Genomic DNA, 23,810 nt, shown 5'->3' with positions numbered 1-23,810 from the left:
TTTGCACAAATTTTATTTTCATATTTTTTGTAATAATTACCAATTAAATGTACACATCAATATCATTGCTGTTATTTATTATTTTTATTGTTTGATCCATATGAATTAAAAATACAGATAATAAATATATATGTTTTTTAGTTTAATTTTTTAATTTTAGATGTGTATGAATATTGTGGCCACATTAAAAATTTTATCGAAAATTAAAAAATTAAAATGAAGAAAATGAAAAAAGAATATTTATTATTGTTAGTATTTGATCCATATAACTTCAAAATACCTATACATATTCATATAAAAAAAATACAAAATATATTATTTTTTCGAATTTTGCAGATCTTTCCCGTTCAATTCGACTACAGATAGATAGATAGATGGATAGATAGATAGATAGATAGATAGATAGATAGATAGATAGATAGATAGATAGATAGATAGATAGATAGATAGATAGATAGATAGATAGACAGATAGATAGATAGATAGATAGATAGATAGATAGAGAGAGAGAGAGAGAGAGAGAGGGATGGATGGATGGATGGATGGATGGATGGATGGATGGATGGATGGATGGATAGATAGATAGATAGATAGATAGATAGATAGATAGATAGATAGATAGATAGATAGATAGATAGAGAGAGAGAGAGAGAGAGAGAGAGAGAGAGAGAGAGCGACAAAAAGAAAGCATACAGACATGAATGTCTTTTATTTTGACAGGTCTAACCGGAAGAAGTAAGTAATGACTTCCGGTAGGAGGAAGTACACAGGCGAGCCTTCAACTCAAAAATGACAGATTCTCCAGATGCTAGCAGCCTCGTCTCTGCTTCCTCACAGCTAAACCTGATGGAGGTGGACGCGGTGAGAGAATTATTACACTTCCGCCGAAGACACGATGAGAAATATTTAAAAAAAATAACAGCAAATGAGCTGTTTGTTGTCGTCCTGGCGTTGGAGCGGTAATGCAGAGCGCCTGTTCAGAATTCCCGTTGAACTCCGCGGTTTCCTCAGTGGTCGTGGGAAACACATGTTAATAAATTAACGTGTTAGTAAATCGACTTGTTAATAAGTTAGCACATGCTAATAACAAGCAGCACCATCATCGGGTTCATTACCGACCAGTCTTTAAGGCTGACCGCCGTCACGTGACTGGTTTTTGTTTACGCTGTCATGTTTGTCATCCGTCAACACGTAGAAAAACAAAGACTCATGTAATAAATGTGTGCAGATCTTGTGATTAAAAACAGTGGAGACACACCTATGAGAAAAATGTACTTTATGTGTTACCGTGGTGCGTTCAGGGACTGTCAGTTCTCTGTTAGGAGTCCCCTTATATCGTGGTCGTTCCTGGTGCGTTCAAGGACCGTCACGTCCTTTCAGGAGTCCCTGTTAGCACCTGAGGTGTTGGTGTCTCCTTCTCATGTGAACATTTCTGCTTCTGTTCTCAGATCGACGATAAAGAGTTTGATATTCCACAAGTGGACACGCCGCCCACGCTGGAGAGCATCCTGAATGAGGTAGTGTGAACACCTCTTGATTGGGTAGTGGGCAACACTGCATCACTTATAACAGTGTTATAACGGCATAACAGGACGTTTCTGCATGTGTTGCATCAGTTCATCTGAGACGCTGATTCTGTTTTGTCTCCTGTCTCTGCAGCTGGAGGATGAGGAGGAGCCCTTCGTTCTGGAGGACACCTGTGTGCTAAACACGGATAACATGGACGCCCACTCCTATGACACCTCCTCTCTGGCCAGCTCCGACAGCGGAGACCCAGCGCACCTCAAACGGCATGTACACAAGTACACCGCAGTAGTAGTTTGTACGATGCAGTACTAGTTTGTACAATGCAGTACTAGTTCGTACGATGCAGTACTAGTTTGTACGATGCAGTACTAGTCTATATGATGTTGTACTACTTTGTACGATGCAGTACTAATTCGTACAATGCAGTACTGGTTTGTACGATGCAGTACTAGTCCATACGATGCAGTACTAGTGGGTACAATGTAGTACTAGTTCATACGATACAGTACTAATTCATAGGATGCAGATGAACCCAGTAAGAATGTTTGGTCTCAACCTGAACCTCAGAAGATTAATTTCAAACTTGAATTAAAGTTTGTGTGTGTGTGTGTGTGTCTGTATGTGTGTGTGTGTGTGTGTGTGTGTGTGTGTGTGTGTGTGTGTGTGTGTGTGTGTGTGTGTGTGTGTGTGTGTGTGTGTGTGTGTGTGTGTACAGAAAGAGGAGAACAGTGGATCTGAATCCAACAGTTCACGGGTCCGTTCTTAGACACAGTCTGCTGAAAGGCATCTCTGCACAGATCGTCTCTGCTGCTGTAAGAAACACACACACACACACACACACACACACACACACACACACACACACACACACACACACACACACACACACACACACAAACACACACACATTTCTTAGTTTGTGTTTTCATAATAGAAATGTTTTTGTCCTCAGGACAAAGTGGATGCTGGACTTCCGACAGCTATAGTGAGTATTAGTTTATTCTATGTGTATTCTATACAGTATATTAGTTTTATTCTATATTTATATTCTATATGTATTCTACATTATATTAGTTTGTTCTATATTATTTATTATTTATTCAATTAACCAAAGATTTGGTTTTAGTTTCCAACTAGTCTCACTGACAGAAATAACCGATGATTAATTTTATTATCTTGCATCTCCCTCATTTGTGATCTGGTCCTGTTAAATTTGAGTTAGACATATATGCTAACGCTAGGCCTGTTAGCTCGTCTTCTTGTCTCCTGACTTCTTCTGCATGTTTTCCTGTTCAGACCATGTCTGGTGTGATCGCCGTGGGAACGTCTCATGGTCTGGCTCTGGTGTTCGGTGAGTCTGAACCTCGTTACCTTCTCTGTATGTTAAATATGTTTTTCACGTTTTTCAGTGCGACACAGGTTATGGATAAAGCTGGTCACGCGTAGCTGCCACTTATTTCTTCTGCTGTTATCTTATGTTTAATTAAATAGAAATATTAATGCAATGTTATGTTGTGTTGGTGATGAAAACAGCGAAGGTCACACACACGCCGTGATCACTTTGTGTTAGACTCTGTCTTATTTAATACTAAATCCGGTTTGCAGTAACATTGGCGTTTCAGAATGACTTCATGAATGTTTAATTCTGATAAATACGATGGTTACCGATCATTAGGAATAAACCGGTTATTATTAGTGGCCTAGTGGCCTGGGTGAATTGCTGATAAGCAAATCACCAGTTGTCTGAATTGGTGGCTTTATAAAAAAATTTTTTCAGATACCTAATAAAATTGAAATGCTTGTATACTTTAAAGTTAGTTTCTAATTCCTTCTTGGCCTGATTACTGGTTAAATCTGTTTTTAAGGCTTAAAAACTTTCCATGAAGCCTCTGCTGCCCCCTAGCGTTCTTCCTCCAGGGCAAGTGCTCCTGATGTCGTTCTCAGTAGCACCCATGATCATTCATCTTCTTGGTTTTCTTCCACTTTGTTCTGTAGCGATGGGTCTCAAGAACCCTAGAACCCGGTTAGCTGTAAGAAACTAAAATATCATGACATCACTCAAAGAACAGTCACAACAGGAAGTCCACAGGCCACCAGACATTCTGGATTTTTATTATTTTTTAATGAGAACATATAAATGTTGTTATTGATTAGTGTGTGAAATTTACAGCTAAATTGACATCCTAGTAAGAAAGTGTGTGCAGAGTTTAAATTAATTGGTAATTACCTGTAAATGTGTGTGTTTAACTCCCATAGAACTGAAGGTGGACAAAAACAAAAGACATAACTTTATGGAAATGTAAAAGTTTTGTAGTTTATTTGTGATCAGGCGTCAGTGTTTGAAACCTTTATCTTAATAACAGTGAGCTCTCGTGTTTTCGTGATGGTGACCAATGAAAATATCTCTCTGTGGTCGTCTGCTCCTTTATAATCAGTACATGCCCATGTCGTTGACATCCACTTTCAGGACGGCCTCGCCTGAGTCTGACATGGTGGCGGCGATGATGAGGTTTCCCCACTCGTAAGAAATAGCTGAGCCGTCGGGTTTGGCCCTCACAAAACTCTCTTCACTTCCGTTGTACATAATATCGTAAAGATTGTAGTCGCATTCGTTTCCCTGGGCGAAGACCCCGACTGCGTACCAGTTGTTGTAGAGGTTCCGGTCGTAGGGCACGGAGAACATCACGGCTAACACGTGGCTGTAGTCGCCCATGTCGTTGTTGTACAGGTCGTAGGTGAAGACGCCGACGGCGCCGGTGGCGGCGCCGGTGGTCTTGTTGAACATGGCGCTGGCCGAGGAGCAGGGGTTGACCATGGGGGGCAGCGGTTCGTCGCAGAAACCGCTCTCCATGAAGGTCCTGAACAAAACACCAGACGGGTTCTAATGTTCAGAGGTTCTACGTGAGGAATTATAACGGAGTTTTGTTTGAGCAGCAGGTTCCCTGAAAGTTTATTAGATTAGTTTGAATCAAAAATATCAAATTATTATGTCAACTCATTAGAAAAACATGTCAACCAAACAATTTCATGGACTTTAAGCTATCGATATTATAATAATTAAAAAATTTGCACAACCTCTATTTCTTCAGCGTATGTGTAACTGAATATGTGCACAGAGACACACCTAAAATAAGTCTGTATGATTTGCGCTTTCTTCTGATTGGATCCCAACTGGGAAAGGCGGGGTCAAAAGTCAACTTTAGAAAAAAAACTGTATTCAAATTTTACTTAAGCATCCAAACTGATCAGAGACGAGTCAGCGCCTCGAAAGGAAGACGAGACGAAATCATTAAATCAAAAGAAGCAAAGAGGACAGCGAGAAAACATTCACACTAATACATATATGTGTATATACTGTATATATGGATATATACAGTAGATATAGATATATAGAATGAGTTTTGAACACTTTACCTCACATTGACGAGGCTGAAGCAGCTGGTGTTGTTGTTAAGCTCAACGTAACAGTGGCGGTGAACCATGGCGGTGAAGAGGAGGCGGCCTGCGAACAGCAGATCAGATCCATTTAGTCCTTTAAGTTCATTCATTGTCAGACAAAACCATTACAGCACACTATGTAAATTATAAAGCTTGTGCTTTTATAATTGGCGCCGTGGATAGAAGTGTAATCACAGCCGTGTCTGGAAAAACAGGTTAAATAATAGGGAGAAATGATCGGCTGCGTTCCAGGGATGCAGGTGTGGCCGTGAGTCAGTATGTGATATATATCACATACCAGCGCCGACACCCATAGCTGAGGATTTATAGTTATTATTACACTTATTATTACACATGTCACCAGTTCACATTCCAGCGTGGCAGCTACCTCACACAACGAGATGGAGTATTTAATTTGACCTGAATGTCATTAATGCACAACTTCAGGAAAACTTCAGTCGACTGAAATGAACTCCTCTATAAGTTCTGACTTAAAGAGGAGGAAAAAACATCCAGTTTCATCTCATTTGTGGATCTGTTTTCACAAAAAAAGCTTAAAAATATGAAGATGATTTGACTCAGAAAGGCTCACAAACAAATCAAATAATCACCGTCAATTTATTTTTCTCTCATTTTTTTAATTCTAATTGTTCTTCTGTGGAAGTATGGAAACATGGTGCTGATTCAAATCAGTTTCTTCTATTTGATGTAGGTTTTTTTGTATTTTTTTCCTACACTTCTTCTTAATACTGTCGTGACGATGAAGCAGACAAGCTTTGTTTTTTAAATGATCAGCGTCAGCCCGACTCCAGAAAATGAACCAGAATCACTAATGTCTTATTCCCAAATAGATAAATAGATAGATTATTAATCCCAGAGGAAATTGTGTTAATCCACTGCTCATATAATTTCACACTCACTCCTGAATTCACACATTCCACAGACGACCAAGCAGATATAAATGCAGGATAAGTAAACAAACAAGGAGAAAAACATTGACACACAACCAGACAGATGTACGAAAAATTCAACCAAACCAGGAAAAGTACAAGTAGAGAAGTAGAGATAGGAAAGTGTGCAAAATGGAACATTTACCTTTTAAAGGACTTAAAGTTCAGCGTGATCCAGAAGCAGTGGTGTGAAGCCACGGGTCTCAGAGAGGAAGTGATGGTGATGTCGCTGTGCACACGATCTGCACACCTCTGCGCCGTGTTGACTCAGGTAATCGGGGCCTCGGGGCACCAGGTGACTCCCTCCTTATCGGCCGGTCGCTATCAGCGCCTCCCGGACTTCAGCAGCTTATCTCCAGACCGATTAGCTCGGACCCTTTTAAACGTCTCTTAAACATAATCGTAATTTGTTCAGGGAGGGGACCAGGAGCGTAGGTAGAAAACAGTACATGGAGGGGTGGGGTGGGTGGGTGAGAACATGGGAACATGCAAACGGTTCGGTTCAAAGTCAACACGACTGCAGAGCCGCCGCTGCAGGGCAACAATTTAAATACCGTCCCATGACTGACTGAGGAGAACGAGATGTAACTAATAAATTTAAGTAAATGTAACTCAATATAATGTAAAATAAATGTAACTACTCCTTAATGTTAAATAACTTTGAATTTATCACTTATTCAAGTTACAAACATTATAGTTACACAGAAAAAACATGTTTGTTTGTTTCTCTGTTCTAACATAAATCCTTTTAATTTGTCAGGTGATTAAACCCACAGAACTCCATCAATCAAGGATCAAATCATCCAAGAGAATAAAGAAAAATAACACCAAAAAAGAGTTAGGACATTAACTTTGTTTGAAATGTTTCTGTCAAAGTTAAAATGGGCTGACTTACTGCATTGTGGGAAAATGCAGTTTTTGATCAAAGCTCACTTTTGACCTATTCATTTTTAGACACTGACCTTTTATGCTCTCATGGGCCACATAAAGTGATGTGGAGGGCCACATTTGGCCCCCGGGCCATGAGTTTGACATGTGAGCTAGTAGATCTGATAGACTAGCTAACACGTGTAAAACGTGACGGCTGCACACTGTAGAGTTAAACATGATGCGGCTGGTTCGAATAATGTGTTCAGTTTTAAAGTATTGATCTGCATTCTATTGATTGATCTGTGATCTATTAGTTTCAAATACCAGCGATGAAAAAACCGTCAGTAAAGCAGGAGCCAGAATAAAACATTTTAGAGGATGTTGAACTGTCGGTCTCCATGGATACGCACAGTACAGGTTGAGGTCAGACTGTGATGCTGTTGTGTGTCGGGGGGGGGGTCTGATGGGGGCTGACCCGTGTCTCTTTGCTCTGCTGACACTCTGGCGCCGCGACAGGAAAAGGTACGAGGTCACGCTTGTTTCATCCTGTTCATGTTGTGTTTTTTTACCTCCAGCCGGGGGGGAGACACCCCCCCCCCTCATGTCCATCTTGGTTCAGTCCCATTTCGTTGGTGCATGTTTGGCTGCTTGGGTTCGATTATTTGTAATCTGTATTTATTTTTATCCATTCGGCGCCAGTTTTGTTGTGTTTTGGAATCTTTGTGCTGCTTTGTTTTTCTTTAAAGCTGAATTTGGTGAAACCTGAGAATGCCTCTTTAAAAAAAAAAAAAAAAAAAGAAGAAAAAAAGGTTTCACAGGTCAAAGTTCAACTTTTGCTCGTCTTCCTCTCCAGACACCAACCAGGCTCTGCGACTGTGTCTGGGCACCAAGGCGACGGGGGCGGAGTTTGGCGCCGTCTCCGCCCTCAGCATCAACTACGACTGCTCGCGGCTTCTGTGCGGCTTCGCCAAAGGACAGGTAGGTTCTGTCTGAAGTGGGCGTGTGCTGTGGCAGCGTGTGGGCGGGGCCACCGCAGCTCCACCCTTCGTCTGATTGTCTGTCTGGTCTCTAGATTACCATGTGGGACCTGGCCAATGGGAAGCTCCTCAGAACCATCAACGACGCCCATCCTCCAGGAACGGCGATATTACACGTGAAGGTGAGCAAACACACACATCCGAACAGAGCGTGGCGACCTTTGACCCTGGTTTCTGCTCCTTTATTATTCACTCCTCGTGTTCACGTCTCCAGTTCACAGACGACCCCACTCTGGCCGTGTGCAACGACAGCGGGGGATCCGTGTTCGAGTTGGCGTTCAGGTGATTTAAAAACCCGTGAAAAACGATCAAGTCATCGCGTTCTGGCGCCGTTTGCAGCGCCCTTCCTCTTCTCCTTCGGTATCACCTCCAGGAGGGTGATGGGGATGCGCTCCTGCGACTCCCGATGTCTCTTCAGCGGCTCCAAAGGCGAGGTGTGCTCAGTGGAACCTCTCCTCGCTCCCCCAGACTTCAGGGACCATCCCATCACACACTACTCTCTGCTGGCCATGGCGTCGCTCACCAAGGTGCGCCGTCGCGTCTCGAGCTCCTCGCTCTGCTGATTTCACAGAACTTACTGAAAAGTTCTTACTTCCTGTTTTTCTCTCACCAGATCCTGGTCATCGGATTGAAGCCGTCTCTGAAGGTCTGGATGACGTTTCCCTACCCAAAGGTCTGTATTTCTGTCCTGGTGGGAATGGGATCAGATTTCTGGTTAGCTCAGGCGTCTCTCGAGAACATGAAGGTTGAACGGTAGCCATCTTTCACTCACGCTGCCTCTTTTTGCAAAGCATTCTGGGGGTTTTCTCCTAAATGAAACGGGACACACTGACGACGACGTGCTCTCTCCCACCAGTCGGATCCCTCCAGCGTTCCTCAGATGGCGTGGCAGTTTGTTCCCGTCCAGAAGATGGTCAACCCCATCCTGGCTTTCTGCAAAGGAGACACGGTCCACTTCCTGCTGGTATCGACTCCCCACCTTCACTACAGACAAACACTCAGACTGGAAAACACGTTTTTCATCTTAAATTTTTTTTGTCCACGTGATTTTTAGATGGAAATTCTGACCCATTTTGTGCTTGTACTCAAACGGCGCTCATGTGGGGTTCACTATTTACATGAATAAATATTGGAGTCATCATAGTTTGTTTTATTTTAATATCTCTACGGTTACCTACCAGCACTTGGCTCTTTTTCGCATTTCTGAAACAGGAAGACACGAAGCCACAGCCTCGTTTTTGAGACACGTAACGTCAGGTTTCATTTCCGTTTCGGTTACAGTGAGATCAGGAACACATAGTTTTTCTTTTTGTGGAACAAAATGTAAACGCTTTATGTTTCAGGTGAAGAAGGAGGAGAGTGGGACCATCCATGTGATCAAACAGCGGCAGCTCCACCTCAGCTGTGACATCATCAGCCTGTGTGTGAGTGTTAACATCAGGTTCACCTCAGGTTCTGTTGGACTGGCTGCACGTGATCCATTAGCTCGTGGGATAGCATCTGGCGCTCTTTAGCTCTATGCAGATGATACGCTAATGCAGCACATGATGTTTTCACTGTTAAACCAACAGAAAGTGGATCGTTGACGCATAAGGACAGTTTCTTCTTCTTATTGGATCAAACTATTTGGACCTATGTCGTGTTGCTGCCCCCTACCGACTAACGTGAGGTTATTTTTAAATGTGGATCCTTCCCTGCGTCAGTGGATCAACAGCCGGACGCTGGTGCTGGTCGACAGCCACGAGAAGCTGCAGGTGCTGGACCGGCCCAGTCAGGCGGTTCTGGAGACTCTGGACCTGGAGCAGGTGCAGCTGGTTTACAACAGCCGTCACTTCAAATCGCTGGCCACCGGGGGGAACGTGTCCCAGGCTCTGGTGAGGAGGAGGGGGGGGTTGATTAAGGATGACTGGTCTGAAGTAGTAAACGTTATCGTGATGATGAGTGAGTAAATGTTCGCAGCCAGTAACAGTTTAAAGCGTACAAACAGTGGCGTTTCTTCTTTTTAAATTCAACGTCCGCCATGTTTGGAGTCCTTATCCGCCATGTTTGGAGTCTTTATCAATCCAACATCCTCCTCTGACGGGGTCTTAAGCTGAAGTTTGCTTCCAGGCTTTAGTGGGAGAGAAGGCGTGCTACCAGTCCGTCTCCAGCTACGCAGGGCAGATCGTCTACTTGGGCACAAAGGTACCGTGTTCAGTTTGAGTGTGTGTGTGTGTGTGTGTGTGTGTGTGTGTGTGCGCTCATAAGATGTGAAAGGAATATGTATTATTATACAGGTAAACCTCCGTTTACGTCGTTAACGGGTTCCAGGAGACGCGACATAAAGCTAAATTGAATTTAACCATTCAAAATTCTATACTGAACTTTATTTACGAACACATTTTCAATAATATTTTATTAATAAAAATTTATTTCATGCTTAAAAACAGTTACATTTTATTTTTCAATATGTTATAGCAAATATATAATAATATATTACATGCTTTTAATTCTGTTTGATTATACAGTAACATTATATGATTTTAATGGTTTACTCGTGATTTTATGATTCCAATATTTTTGACGGACAGATGTAAAGTGATGTAAACTTGATCTTTATTTTTCCGTTTATTTTTGGGGACAAAAACAACATATAATGGAGAACGACGTAACTCCAGACAATGTACTCCGAGGTTTATCTATACTATAGGAATGTATGACATATAATACACACGTGTGGATACCCATGATGCACCCCTGTGTTCTCTTTCGTACATAAATAGTTTTTTTGTCAGAGTTTGTCAACTTAAAAGTTTGTTATCACTCTCTATGAAGGCTCATGGGACAGCATTCATAATGCTCTATGCCTGCAGTCATACAGACATGGTTTCTAATGCACTGCCTCCTGATATGAAAACATCTCCACTCTGTTCTCTTGCAGTCGGCTCACATTATGGCTCTGAGGAACTGGAGGGAGGTTCGTACCAATATTTACACGTAAAGAGTCGTGATGTTTCTGTTACTCCATTAATCTTTATTCAACAAGTGTAAAAATGACAACGCCGTCAAAATTGAGAGCGATTTAATCTGTCGAGGTAAAGACACAGAGAGAAAAAGAGCTTTTAAAAAGACGCATCGTCCCACCGGAGGTGATTTCCCTCTCTCGTGTGTCCAGCGCATCGACTGCCTGCTGAAGCAGGAGCATTTCGTGGAGGCTCTCGCTCTGGCCTGGTCCTTCCACGAGGGAACCGCCAAAGCTGTTCTGGGTGTGTTTGAAGCATCAGTAGAATCAGCTGACATGTTAAACACGGGACGAATAACATGTGACGTTTTTTTTTGTCCAGGTTTGTTTGGAGATCCGGCGAAAAGGAAGCGAGTCGTAGCCGATAAGGTAAGGATGGAAAACCGCTGCGAGCCGCGTCGGCTCAGCTAACGGCGGACTCACTCTGATGTCTCCGTGTCTGCAGATGGTGGAGATCATCTTCCAGTTTGCTGAGTTTGCATTGAAGAAGTGTCCGGAACAAGGGAAGATCCAAGTGATGGAGCAGCACTTCCACGTAAGAACGAAAAATCGCCGTGTGTGCATAAAAAACACGCTGGATGGACGCCGGCTGACGCACTTCCTGTCTGCGTTCAGGATCTGGTTCCGTTCATGGTGGACTACTGCCTGCTGCTGCAGAGGACGTAAGTGTCTGCATTCACCGGAAGGAAACGAGACGTTTAAGGAGAGCAGGATGAAATATTACTGTCACATCTGGGTGAAACAGAGGTCCTTGAATGCATCACGGAACAAAAGTAGAATCTTAACAAAGACAGACAAGTGGAGAGAAAAGTAACCTTCAGAGACACTCAGTGTGTGTGTGTGTGTGTGTGTGTGTGTGTGTGTGTGTGTGTGTGTGTGTGTGTGTGTGTGTGTGTGTGTGTGTGTGTGTGTGTGTATGCAGAGACCTGCTGTTCACCCAGCTGTACACTCGGCTGCTGGAGAACACGGTGGCGAAGGGCGTCTTCCTGGAGTCGCTGGAGTCGTACATCGTGGCTGACCGCCTTGGGCATCTGACCACGCCCATCATGAAGGACCTGCTGGCCCATTACCACGGCAACGGGATGATGGACAGCCTGGAGAGATGCATTGTGCATCTGGATGTGACCAGTCTGGACATACAACAGGTGTGTATGTGTGTGTCTAACAGTGATTATATGCTGTGTAAGTAACACACTCTAGTCAGCTGTTTGTGTGTGTGTGTGTGTGTGTGTGTGTGTGTGTGTGTGTGTGTGTGTGTGTGTGTGTGTGTGTGTGTGTGTGTTTGTGTGTGTGTGTGTGTGTGTGTGTGTGTGTGTGTGTAGGTGGTGCAGGTGTGTTGGGAGAATCGACTCTATGACGCAATGATCTACGTTTTCAACAGCGGAATGAACGATTACATCACACCGATGGAGGTGAGAGCTCCGCCCCCTCTCGCTGACATCACGAAAAATAAAATTGGAAATAAAATAATTTTTCATCATTTTCTGAATTATGAAAGTCTTTTCATTGGATGATTTCATTATTATTGATAACTTATTCCTCTCTGTTGTCTGCTGATTATATTTCAGAAACTCTTCGCAGTGATTGGCCCACCGCTCAGGGAGGGGAGGAGCTTAACAGGTGAGGCTGGAAACTACATCCCCCAGAAGTCATAGCAGCAAATTGAAGCTTCTCACACAAACTCTTTTTTTTGCAGATGAGGAAGTTGTGATGGGGAACAAACTTCTGGTGTACATCAGGTGTGTTTAGACACGCGCACGCACACACACACACACACACCATACACACACACACACACACATGCACACACACACAAACCTTTGATATGAATAAATTATTTCTTCCAAACATTTTCAGAAATATTTAAGTTCATCACTTAATTGTATAAACGACATTAACACAGGAATACAATGATGACTGTGTGTGTGTGTGTATGTGTGTGTGTGTGTGTGTGTGTGTGTGTGTGTGTGTGTGTGTGTGTGTGTACACATATAGCTGCTGTCTTGCAGGAAGGGCGTATCCACTAGGAGACATCCCTGAAGACCTTGTGGTTCAAGTCAAAAACCAGGTATGTCCAGACACACACACACACACACACACACACACACACAAGTGGACTAATTCTGTGTGTGTATGTATGTGTGTGTGTTTGTGTGTGTCAGGTGTTCGAGTTCCTCATCCGTCTCCATTCTGCCGACTCATTGGAAGAAGAGGAGGTGTTCCCGTTCATCCGCACCCTCCTCCACTTCGACACACGGGAGTTCCTCAACGTCCTCGCCATGGTAACGCCTTCTCACCTGACTTCACACACACTTTCCTTCCGGTCGCTGCTCGTCCGTCCCGATCAGGAGAGATTCTGTCTTTTCCTTCTCCTGTGAAAATAGTCAGAAAGTCTCAAATTATCCATATTTGTTGTCTTTTTAGCTGTTTGTGGACGTTTTGAACATATTCAATCAAAAAAAACGAAGAGTTTTGTTTTGTTGTTGTTATTTATGTTTCTCCTTCTTACATTTTAGACGTTTGAAGACTTTAAGAACGACAAGCAGGCTCTGGAGTACCAGCAGAGGATCGTGGACATCCTCCTTCAGGTTCATTCTCAGTTCATGGCAGTGAAGTACAACATAAATGCGCCTTTGCATCAACAGCCTCCTTTCCTCCTGGTTACCTAGGTGATGGTGGACAACCCAGACTTCACTCCGTCTCAGGTGGGCGGGCTCTTCACCTTCTTAGCTCGCCAGCTGGCCAAACCGGACAACACGCTTTTTGTGAACAGGAAGCTGTTCGACCAGGTAATCGATCGATTGGATGCGTGTGGATCTCTGGGTAACAAACCGTTTCATTCATCGTCACCTCTGACCGTTTCCAGGTTCTGGAGTTCCTGTGTTGCCCCGACGACGACTCCCGACACACCGAGAGGCAGCAGGTACGTCTGGAGGGACGATCGATCAGGTTTGTGACGGTAGATCTCTAACTGGTGCTCACTGGGACCGGTCTGCAGGTTCTCCTGGAGCTGCTGCAGGTCGGGGGCGTGGTCCAGTTTAACGAAGGGAGGCTGCTAGCTTTAGCAGAAAAAGCGAAGTTGTGAGTGTCGAAGCGAAAAACAGCAAAACTGAAACCTGAGACTCTTTTATTTGAATTTTTTTTTTAACTTTCTTTTAAATAGTTTCTTACTAATATAACTTCATGTTTATGATCATTATTTTAAAACACACATAATTTCCTGCTTTTTTCGCCTCCAGCTACCAAATCTGTGAATTTCTGTATGAGAAGAAGCATCTGTACGATAAGATCATCGACTGCTACCTGAGAGACCCCCTCAGGAAGGTGAGATCCAGTCTGGTTCTGACCTCATCGAGTCATCAATGAGGGTTTAAGTCAATGTGTGTGTGTGTGTGTCTCTCAGGGGGAGATCTTCAGCTACATTCACAACCTGCTGTCCATGCCGGGCTACACCCCCGAGGAGAAGCGAGCGGTGCAGGCTAAGGCGCTGCAGCACATGCAGGTGAACCCACGAGGCACAGGCGCTTGAACGTCGGCTCCCGTTCTTTGCGTTAACGTCGGAAACCCTCTGACATCTCCTCACAGGAGCTGGTGAGGCTCAGCCCCCCCAGATCGGCTGAATTGGTGGTGTTTCACTTCAAGGGAGACGTCCGCAGCATCATCTCTGAGTTCCAGGTGACGATTTGTTCTGACGGCGAGCAGATAGACCTGAACCCGTCTCACCTGCTGCTCCCGTCTTCCTCTCCTTAGGACGACCAGCTGCTCTTCAGGTTCCTCAGGTGTCTCCTGGAGCCGCGGTGCGTGTTTGTTCTTCCTCCTCTGACTGCATCAACCCCCCTCTTCCTCCTCACCTCTCATCATCATCATCATTATCATCCAGGGAGGGCCAACATTCAGACGCCGTCTGGCCGCTGGAACCCGACCTCCACGAGCTTCAGCTGGACCTTCTGAGCCGCTTCGCCCCCCAGGAGCTCCTGGACTTCCTCCAGGCCTCCCAGCACTACAGACTGGAGGAGGCCATACAGGTAGGGGGATTATCGTCACCTAGCATCACCGTACCAGTTTTAATCCAGGCTGTGTAACGCTGAGATGATCCATCAATCACATTGTGATGTTCTCCTCCAGATAACACAGAAGTACCGCCACAATAAAGCCACAGCCTACCTGCTGGAGAAGAAGGGAGATGTTCAAGGAGCGTTTGCTGTCCTGCTAGCGGTAACTGATCGTTTATTTACGTAAATGTGTGTCCGTGTTGTAAAAGGACCCAAGTTCTTCATACGTCCTCCCTCCTCTGTCTGAAGACGCTGAAGGAAAACCTGGTTCTCCTCACTGCTGAGAGTGATGGAGGAGAAACAGGGGGAGGTGCAGGACGCGACGAGGAGGAGGAGACGGAGGGTGGATCCACACTGGCAGCAGTGAAGGAGTCACTGGATGACATCATCGCCTTGTGTCACCAGAGCTCACAGAACCTCTACCAGCAGCAGCGGGAGGTAGCGCCCGTGTTCGGGTGGTCTTTGGGGAGGCGAACGCTTCCTGCCGGCTCACCACCGACTCTCTCCTCACAGGTTCTGTGGTTTCCCCTCCTGGAGACGATGATGGACGCACAGAGACAAGTGAAGGGGGGCCACGCCAAACACACGTTTGAGGGTAAACACACACACACACACACACGTTTGTTTGCATAGTTGAAAGAAAGGTCAGTGTTTTTTATTTTCTTTATAGCGGAGCTATGTCGCCCTCTGCTGGACAGAATTATATAAAATAGTTTGTTTGGTGGAATTCATCTCAAAACTCACAAAATGTTCAATATTTTTTTTGTAGAATATTTTTTTCGATATGCTGGGAATTTATTTACTTTTGTAATTTCTAGGAAAATATTTTCTCAGATTTAACAAGAACAACTTAAATGCTTTATCTTTGTCTTACAATAATGAGATGTGTCCATTGAAGGGATCCTCAGTGATTTCTGCTTGTTTTAACAGTTGATTCAGGCATAAAATTCACAACTAAACAAATTAAAACTATTGGAAATATTTAAAATGACTTCTTAGTGCAGTTGTTCATTTGTTTTTCCTGCCATTGGTGCCCTGAAGCAGGATGGCCTCGTCCTAACAGTGATGCTGTTGCTTCAGATGATGTTTCTTGTGTCTCAGTGCTGAAGGAACTGACCATGAAGGTTCTCAACAGTATGAGCAGCTTCATTCCTCTTCCTGCCATCATTCAGCGGATACTCCAGGTGTGTGTTTGTGTGTGTGTCCGTTCTTAATGGGTTGTTTGCACTGCTTTGTATCGGCACAAAAAACATCTATGAAACCTGAAACCTGTCATTGTCCACACACCTGCGTCGTGTTTCCAAAGTGTGTAAAAAAAAGTCAACAAGTGGAACAGATGGTCAGATGTTTCCACATAGGGTGTGTACCTGGACTGTTTCACTGCGTGAACCTGGACTGTTTCACTGCGTGAACCTGACCCTGTGTCCTTCATGTGACCTTCAGGATCCGGTTTATGGTAAAGGGAAGCTGGCTGAGATCCAGAGCCTCATTCTGGGAATGCTGGACACGTTCAACTACGAACAGGTGACGTTCCTTCAGACTGAAGTCGTAACCTGAGACACAGTTTCCTGTCTGAAGCACCTGAATTGGACCTTTTCTTCACCCTTAAAGTTTGTGGTCTCTAAAAACAAAACAACAATCCTCTGTTTTTACTCTCGGGGGAAGAACCGCTGCTGTTTGTCCGGGATTCATTTTTCTGTTACGTGAATTCACTTTAACAGCGTTACCCGTTCTGCTTTAGACTCTACTTGAAACCACCACCAGCCTGCTGAACCACGACCTCCACTGGTCCCTCGCACACTTGCGTGCTGCGGTCACCAGGGGGCTCCACCCGCGACACGACTTCTGTAACATCTGCCTGCAGCAGTACAAGAGGAGGCAGGACGCGCCTGAGGAGATCATCGTGTTCAGGTGGGGCTTACACACCGATGACATCATCGACAACATGTTTCAAGGTGCTGATGTGTGTGTGTGTGTGTGTGTGTCCTGTTAGTTGTGGCCACCTGTACCACTTCCAGTGTCTGCAGCAGAAGGAGAGTGGGCGGAGCCTGGCGTTGGAGCCGCATCAGCGGTTGAGCTGCTACAAGTGTTCGTCCAGCAAAGGAGGACGGAGCGGCGCGTCGGCCGAACCCGGGAGGGGCCGCAGCGCGTCCCTGGCTCAGGTGTGTTCATCCGCCGCTTTACCTTTAGCACAGTTAGCATGCTAACCTTAGCTGTTCCGGTATATAACTCCCTCTCTAATATCTCCCTCCTCCGCCTCAGACCCGTGTGACGTCCGTCCATCACGATGGAGGCGTGGAGGCCGACGGGAAGAAGGTGAAGTTTGATTTCAAACCACGATGAGCGGCTCGGCCGTCGCCACCCAGACTTCCACTTTGTTCTGTTTTTTTTTTCAGGTGTTTGTCGAGGCGACGTTGGACCCTCAGCAGGAACAGTCCTGGGATCAGCTTCGCTCTTTATACAGGGGACCATCCAGGGTACAAACAAACAAACAAACGCTTCAGAGAAATAACAACAAGACATGCAGCGACCAGATATTTCCACGTTAAATAATTCTGTTTGTCTTCCCCCCAGTTGTCCATCCTCTCTGAACTGTCACACGGACATCGTAATGAGAGGACGGGCCTCCTGATCACGTCCCAATCGGGAGCAGAGAATTCCCAACTCAAACTCTCTCCTCCGCCGCTCTTTGAGGAGTGAAGGACCGACTTGTCTTTGGTCGTCATCACTGAAGCAAACTTCCCTCAAAATCGAGTCGGTTTCACCGACGGAAGCCTTCGTTTTGGATCCGAACGGAACTGCAAAGCAGTAAAAAACATTTCTGCACGTGAAAGTCAGGCTCTGTTCAGGACTTCCATACTGTGAAACGTCTCCGCTTGATGATGTCACAGCCTGATGATGTCACAGCAGGCGTGAAGGCCTCTCGTTGATTTTGATCACGATGTGTTTGCTGCCGAAATTCAGTGTTTTCTGTTTGAGAAATGTCTCATCATGTTGAAATGTTGTTTCACACAACCTGATATCTTTGCACAATGTGATAAATAGATCCTGATTGTTTTCACTCTAGTGTTGTTTTTTTTTAATCAATAATGCATCTTCTTATAACCACTTTGGGACAATCTAATGAAAAAATGATTTTTAAAAATTCTTTAAAAATATTTTTTTGTTATTTAATACAGTTAAATAATTTGAATAAATAATCATTATCATTAATTAGTAGTAGTAATAATAATAGTAAGCATTGATAACTAACAGTAATTTTTAAAAATATAATAATTTAAAAACTTAGTCAATTAATTTTATTTTTTTAATCTATTAAAAACAATAATGAATACGATGAAGAATATTGAAAAAATTATAGTTTTAATTTTTTTTAAAAGTATCAACGTTTTAAAAAATATTTTTAATAATATAATAAGTAATTATTAATTTGTAATAATAGTTATTAACAATACTATTGTTATTAATAATTATATAATTTATGAAAATAATATTTTTTGAAATGTTCTATTATATAATCAAACAGAAATTTGATATTTTTTAATCCATTAAAAAAACGGTAGCAATTGATTTCTCATAACAGCCTTTATAGAAGGTAATCATCTTGTCAGGAAGTAAATTTTACATCACAGTTACCAAAAACGTCAGGTGTTAGCTTTAGCGTGATGCTAGTTCACCTTCACCTTGATTTACCTTAAAAGAAAAGATGAGACAAAACTAATTCTTGTTAAGATAGTCAGAGGTGTTTTATAGAATAACTGCCATTGTGTAAACGGATATTTAGGCCACGCCCTCCTGTGTCTCACCGCTGGCGTCTAAACTTCATGAGCCTGAACAGGCGTGTCACCTGAGAAGGTCAACATACTTAGCCTGCGGCGGCAGAAAACCCCGCCTCCTTGATGTGTGGATGTTCACCTCAAAATCTCGCTAATGGGTTCAACGGCTACGTGCTAACAATTGCAACAGGCTATTGTTCACTATTACTTTTAGATTGGACATTTGACTGAATGCTAATCTAATGCTAAAACTTCAAATTGTTATCGCTAACGGCAACCAACTTTCTTACCAAACAATACCATCATAAACAAAAAAAAAATCCACCTTAAACCAAGTTAACCAAGTTAAATTCAGGCTAAAACAGCCTGAATTTTCGGATTTTTCTAATCCCGAACTCTACGTTACTCTGGTTTTAGCGCTTTAGCTTAAACGTTAGCGTGATTTCCAACTCGGGAGTTTATCCACGGGTAGAAAAGTTTAAATTCAACAGGTACCACTTCACCGCCGAACGCTTGACACGCACAAACAATCGGTAAACAAAGGGCGGAGCTAAACGACTCCAGACAAGTTTCTAACCTCTTCTAACGCCAGGAGATTCTCTTCTAATTATTGACGCTGAGTCATGCTGTTCCTTTCCTGATTAGCAGCTGCTACTCTCCTCATCCAAAAGTCGACTCGCTCCATCTAATGTTCCGTCTGTGGACCAATCTGTCACCGTCTTGACGATCGGACACCGACTGGCCCAACCAGAGCATCTGGAAGTGGTTCGTGTTCCTGTCTTGGGTCGGTACGGCCTCGTGTTTTGTCCTCAGCTCGGCTCCGACACATGTTTTTACTTGCAGGGCAGCTTTTTTTTTCTTTTCTTTTTTTTTTTTTCCACAGGGGGAGGAAACTAGAGAAGGAGTTCCTGACTCTGACTCATTAGCGGGGCTTCGTCAGCATACATTCCAAAAGAGAGGGTCTTTCTCCTGTCAGAGGTACGTCCAGAGACTGTTAGTTTTCCTGGAATGTTGGCGTTTTGGAGGTTTGTAAAGGTTTTGTAGAGGTTTGATGAAGCGTCCCGCCGCAGGACGCAACTGGAGGGGGTAGGCTGGCACAACCGCTTTCCATCGTGACTCTTTGTTCAGCAACTAGCAGGATATATTTTTAGGAACTTTGCAGTCTGGTTCTAGCTTGTCTCAGACTCCTTTTTTCGATCGACTTAATTAAAGACACTTACTTCCTGTTGGTAAAGCGATTCCATTCATACCAAAACAGCCGTTCACACTCGCAGGATGGTAGCAGAGCAGCGTGGAAGACTTGCCCTGAAGTCAATTTCTCATGGGGGTCTGTTTCTCTCTCTCTCTGTCTGCAGGCTAACTCTGCCGGAAAACCACAGTCAAAGAGCTTCAGTGTTCCTTTCGGAATTACCCCAAAACATCCCAACATGGCCGTCGCTGCGCTCGTCACGGAGAACTTCAAGTTCGCCTCGCTCTTCTTCAAGAGCAAAGATGTCATGATCTTCAACGGTCTGATCGCTTTGAGCACCGTGGCCGGACAGACCGCCTTCAACGTCTTCGCCTTCGACTGCCCCTGCTCGTCGGGGAGGAACTACCGCTACGGCCTGGCCGCCATCGGCGTCCCGGCGCTGGTGCTCTTCCTCATAGGGATCATGCTCAGCAAGAACAGTTGGGACTTGGTGTCCGAGTGCCGGATTAGGAAGTGCAGGAAGTGGTCGGGGCCGGCGCTTTGCGCGCTGTTGGGGAACATCTTGGGTCGGGCTGTGGTGGCGCCGGTCACCTGGGCGGTGATCTCCTTCCTGCAGGGTCAGGCCTACACCTGTGCCCTCAGCGAGTTTGTAAGGAGGTCCACACTGGAGGGGTTCCCCCCAGACCAGGAGTCAGAGGTCATGGCCATGTTCCCCTGCATAGACAGCGTTCCGCAGGAGCTGCGGCACTTCTGGCCTGAAATTGAGCGCCAACTAAAATATGAATCTCAGGTACTGGTGGTGTGTTTGCTGGACTTGACAGGGTGGTAGGTTCAGTTGCCCCAGGCAGTTAAAGTTGTTTAAACTGTTGAAAGATGAACAAAATATTTGTTTACAGTAGAAGTGGTGCTGATAATTGAAGTAAAGACTTTGAAAGCCACACTGAGTGAAACTGAAACCAGCAGTTAGCAGGTTTAACTTTTCTTTAGATGCCCATATCGAAATAAATGTGCCCGTTTTTGAAATGTAATCATCCAATAACGTAATAAATGTCCTGAACCGATTAACTTTTGTCTAATAGGGTAATAATTAGGGGTTAGGGTTAACGCTTTAAAGCTAAACCTATCTAATTTAATTCACTCGGTCTTTCATGATTTTGATTCTTTTACATCATTGTTTTCCTTGAGAAACGTGAAGTTTACATTCAGACACATGAATCTGCATTTTCATGCAAAAAAAATGTTGTTCTTAGCCAAAACTCTAAAAATTAGAGCTCATATATATGCAAATTTTTTTTATTTTATTTATTTTTTGACAGGAGGTTCCATCAGACCTTATTTTCCAAAAATCAGATTTTTCTGGAAGTGATTTCATCATTCAGGCTTTAAAGGGGTTAGGGGTTAGGTTGGGAGTAGGGTTATCAATAGAATAATGAAGTTATTGCATTATGGGCTGTTATTACATTATTGGCTTTAACATTAACATAATTGTTTTTCATTCATTAATAATTCATTAGAAGACATCAATATTCAGTTTTGCAGGTTTTACAGGTTTTAACCGCAGTTAAATCTGCTGCATGCCGTTAGTTCTGCTCCTCAGTGCCTTCAAACACAGGACTGACTTTAACTCTTTCATTCGCTGTGACCTCGTTATTTTATTTATTCAGATTTAATAATCAAATATGCATTCATTCATCTTACTACCCACTAATTTAATTCCCACAAGCAGTCTCGCTATGGTTTTTAATTGAAGGAATCGATTAGCAGAAGGCTTTCAATCCGGGCCCCGCCTCCTGACCTCACACCTGTCCCTTCCTTCCAGTTGATTGGCTGGCTGCTGGTGGGGGGAATGGCCTTAGCTGTGTTCCTGATGATGTGCTTGAAGCGCTGCTGCTCGCCTCTGGGTTACCTGCAGGACGACTACTGGTCCACCTACCGCCACACGGAGAAGGCCCTCTTCGACCGCACGGCGGCCGTCCACGCCCGGCTGCTGGCCGCCGACAACGTCAAGACCTTCTTTGGCTTCGTGGCCCTGGAGAAGGAGGAGAAGGAGCAGCTGCAGGAGTTCCAGGGCGCCAAGCCCATCTGCAGCCTGAGCTGGAACCGGGTGACGGGGGTCTACCTCTACCGGGAGAAGAACTGCCTCCCGCTCTACAGCCGGCTCAACAAGTGGGCCACCTACAAGCAGGTGCTGACGGAGGAGGACATGGAGAAGGAGATGGACGCCATGATCTAGAGCCCCACCCCTGGACAACAAAGGAGTCAAGCTGAGGGCTTGGTCAAGATGCTGACATCACCTCTGTCACTACCTCCCAGTGTGTGTGTGTGTGTGTGTGTGTGTGTGTGTGTGTGTGTGTGTGTGTGTGTGTGTGTGTGTGTGTGTGTGTGAGAGATGGGATGGGATGGAGCAGGATGGAGGGATGTGTGTGTGTGTGTCTGATCATGATCCAAGCAGCACAGGGATGTGTGTGTGTGTGTGTGTGTGTGTGCATGTTTGCAGCTTTATTTCCTCCCTCCAGAGTGAGCGGAGGAAAGTCCGTGCTTTTTACTGGTACCTTGAATGCATCATCTTCTTTAATCAAAGCAGAGAATTTGCACTGCGTGACGTCAGTAAAGATTTTAACACTGGGGGAAGTAATTCATATTGAACTGATAGGTTACTGTTTGCTAAACGCAGAGGAAAAAGAAAAACTGGTATTTCTGTTAAATGTAAGAGCTTTTGTTTTTGAGTGTATTTTTGAGTCCCAGACAAACATGACTTTCTTTTCTCTTTCAATTTCAAGGATTTTTTACAAAATTATATTTGCTATTTCATCACAAAAACAAACTGGAATTTTATTGGTTGAAGTGATCCATCATAGTTTATTAGTGAACCTTAATTATTTATAAGAAAAATGTTTCAGAAATGTCTTGCTGTAAGAAAAAAGAGCACTGTTGGATCTTCCATTATAATAATAATAATAATAATAATAATAATAATAATAGTAACAATAATGCCAATAGTTATACTGTAGTAATAATAATAATAATAATAATAATAATAATCCGTCCAATTGGTCGCCACTAGAGGGCGATGCAAACTAAAAGGTATTTATTTTCCTACCGACTGGATGGAACTGGTGTGTGTGTGTGTGCGTGTGCGTGTGCGTGTGTCTCTGTGTGTGTGTGTGTGCGTGTGTGTGTGTGTGCGCTGCAAACGTTTGATTGAGGAAATTTGCTCAGCTTTTTTTTGTATATTAATTTATCATCTGTGTGCTGGAACCAAATAAGTAAAAACTTTATGAACATGCGTAGAATTTTTTTTATTCGTTGTCTAATTTTCCGCCTTGGTGACCCCTTGACCCCAACATGACGGACCTGAACGTAAAGTTAAAGCAAACAGCTGATAAACAATATAAACCCTTACATTTATTCCACCGTGGGAGATGATTGGTTTTGCTTCAGCCGACCGTAATGTCACGTGACTAGAAACTGTCATCAGTCACGGCTGGGATTTAACCATGAATGACGTCACCTGTTCTTTCCTGTGACGTGTGAAGGCGCAGCCCCCGTGACCCGCCCACCGCCCGCTAATGGTCAACGGGACAGATTTCCGTACATGGACCGGGAGCTCGCGTCCTTTTAAACCGCACGCACGGGCTCTGTGGAGGGTCGCGTGACTGTTCCGCTACCGTTCCCGCTTCCGCACGAGCGCTATTGGCCAGCAGCGCCGTGTGGGCGGGTCACGACGCTGTGACTCAGCTGTGAGTCACCGCGCGACACGTCAGTCACACTCAGTCTGCCGATGCGTTCAGGGACTGTCGGAGGAAAGAGAATCCACATCAAAACATTTTTCTTTATGTTCAAATCCCCTATTTATTTTATATTCGAATAACAGTTAAGATTTGTGAGATAGTTAAATTTACTTAAATCTAAATTATGCAAAAAAAATAAGAATAAACTAAAAACAATCAAAATACTACCATAGTTATAA

The 23,810-nt window shown here is 44.0% G+C and overlaps 3 protein-coding genes across 4 annotated transcripts; 2 read left to right on the top strand and 1 right to left on the bottom strand.

Moving 5' to 3' along the window:
- Window positions 1-762: 762 nt before the first annotated feature.
- Window positions 763-17,936, top strand: vps8 (VPS8 subunit of CORVET complex). 2 transcript variants are annotated; one of them, XM_068327529.1, is made up of 45 exons: window positions 763-861; window positions 1,449-1,517; window positions 1,660-1,790; window positions 2,243-2,339; window positions 2,480-2,512; window positions 2,824-2,878; window positions 7,639-7,763; window positions 7,858-7,944; window positions 8,037-8,104; window positions 8,196-8,349; window positions 8,436-8,495; window positions 8,679-8,786; window positions 9,166-9,246; window positions 9,526-9,696; window positions 9,932-10,006; window positions 10,743-10,778; window positions 10,977-11,067; window positions 11,146-11,192; window positions 11,269-11,358; window positions 11,439-11,485; window positions 11,746-11,968; window positions 12,146-12,235; window positions 12,392-12,443; window positions 12,520-12,562; window positions 12,819-12,891; window positions 12,986-13,105; window positions 13,340-13,411; window positions 13,493-13,612; window positions 13,690-13,746; window positions 13,822-13,904; window positions 14,063-14,147; window positions 14,227-14,325; window positions 14,409-14,498; window positions 14,574-14,620; window positions 14,704-14,848; window positions 14,949-15,038; window positions 15,125-15,313; window positions 15,389-15,470; window positions 15,977-16,059; window positions 16,319-16,399; window positions 16,617-16,786; window positions 16,869-17,037; window positions 17,138-17,191; window positions 17,272-17,352; window positions 17,450-17,936. In XM_068327529.1, exons 1-45 carry the CDS (start codon window positions 790-792, stop codon window positions 17,573-17,575), a joined length of 4,221 nt encoding a protein of 1,406 aa, XP_068183630.1. In that variant the 5' UTR covers window positions 763-789; the 3' UTR covers window positions 17,576-17,936. The 2 variants fall into 2 exon arrangements, with proteins under 2 accessions (XP_068183630.1, XP_068183629.1); XM_068327528.1 differs by having other exon boundaries at window positions 15,920-16,059.
- Window positions 3,624-6,211, bottom strand: LOC137604011 (uncharacterized). The gene is made up of 3 exons (XM_068327924.1): window positions 6,061-6,211; window positions 4,942-5,029; window positions 3,624-4,385 (listed from the first exon to the last, which is right to left on the bottom strand). Exons 2-3 carry the CDS (start codon window positions 5,007-5,009, stop codon window positions 3,959-3,961), a joined length of 495 nt encoding a protein of 164 aa, XP_068184025.1. The 5' UTR covers window positions 5,010-5,029; window positions 6,061-6,211; the 3' UTR covers window positions 3,624-3,958.
- Window positions 17,937-18,453: 517 nt separating the features above from the next.
- On the top strand, window positions 18,454-23,110 carry LOC137603614 (calcium homeostasis modulator protein 2-like). The gene is made up of 3 exons (XM_068327243.1): window positions 18,454-19,629; window positions 20,007-20,630; window positions 21,660-23,110. Exons 2-3 carry the CDS (start codon window positions 20,079-20,081, stop codon window positions 22,071-22,073), a joined length of 966 nt encoding a protein of 321 aa, XP_068183344.1. The 5' UTR covers window positions 18,454-19,629; window positions 20,007-20,078; the 3' UTR covers window positions 22,074-23,110.
- Window positions 23,111-23,810: the final 700 nt, after the last annotated feature.

This window comes from Antennarius striatus, chromosome 11, assembly GCF_040054535.1.
Source record: "Antennarius striatus isolate MH-2024 chromosome 11, ASM4005453v1, whole genome shotgun sequence".
NCBI lineage: Eukaryota > Metazoa > Chordata > Actinopteri > Lophiiformes > Antennariidae > Antennarius > Antennarius striatus.
The sequence above is the reverse complement of the archived record's forward strand: the minus strand, read 5'-3'. Positions and strand labels throughout refer to the sequence as shown.

What these genes read in the sequence shown, in the direction of transcription:
- vps8 (XM_068327528.1), top strand. Translation starts at nt 790, where the DNA reads ATGACAGATTCTCCAGATGCTAGCAGCCTCGTCTCTGCTTCCTCACAG. An exon ending in GACCCAGCGCACCTCAAACG is followed by an intron (nt 1,791 to 2,242) that starts GCATGTACACAA and finishes GTGTGTGTACAG; the next exon opens with AAAGAGGAGAACAGTGGATC. An exon ending in ACAGGAAGCTGTTCGACCAG is followed by an intron (nt 13,613 to 13,689) that starts GTAATCGATCGA and finishes GACCGTTTCCAG; the next exon opens with GTTCTGGAGTTCCTGTGTTG.
- LOC137604011 (XM_068327924.1), bottom strand. Translation starts at nt 5,009, where the DNA reads ATGGTTCACCGCCACTGTTACGTTGAGCTTAACAACAACACCAGCTGC. An exon ending in TTCAGCCTCGTCAATGTGAG is followed by an intron (nt 4,386 to 4,941) that starts GTAAAGTGTTCA and finishes TGTTTTGTTCAG; the next exon opens with GACCTTCATGGAGAGCGGTT.
- LOC137603614 (XM_068327243.1), top strand. Translation starts at nt 20,079, where the DNA reads ATGGCCGTCGCTGCGCTCGTCACGGAGAACTTCAAGTTCGCCTCGCTC. An exon ending in AACTAAAATATGAATCTCAG is followed by an intron (nt 20,631 to 21,659) that starts GTACTGGTGGTG and finishes CCTTCCTTCCAG; the next exon opens with TTGATTGGCTGGCTGCTGGT.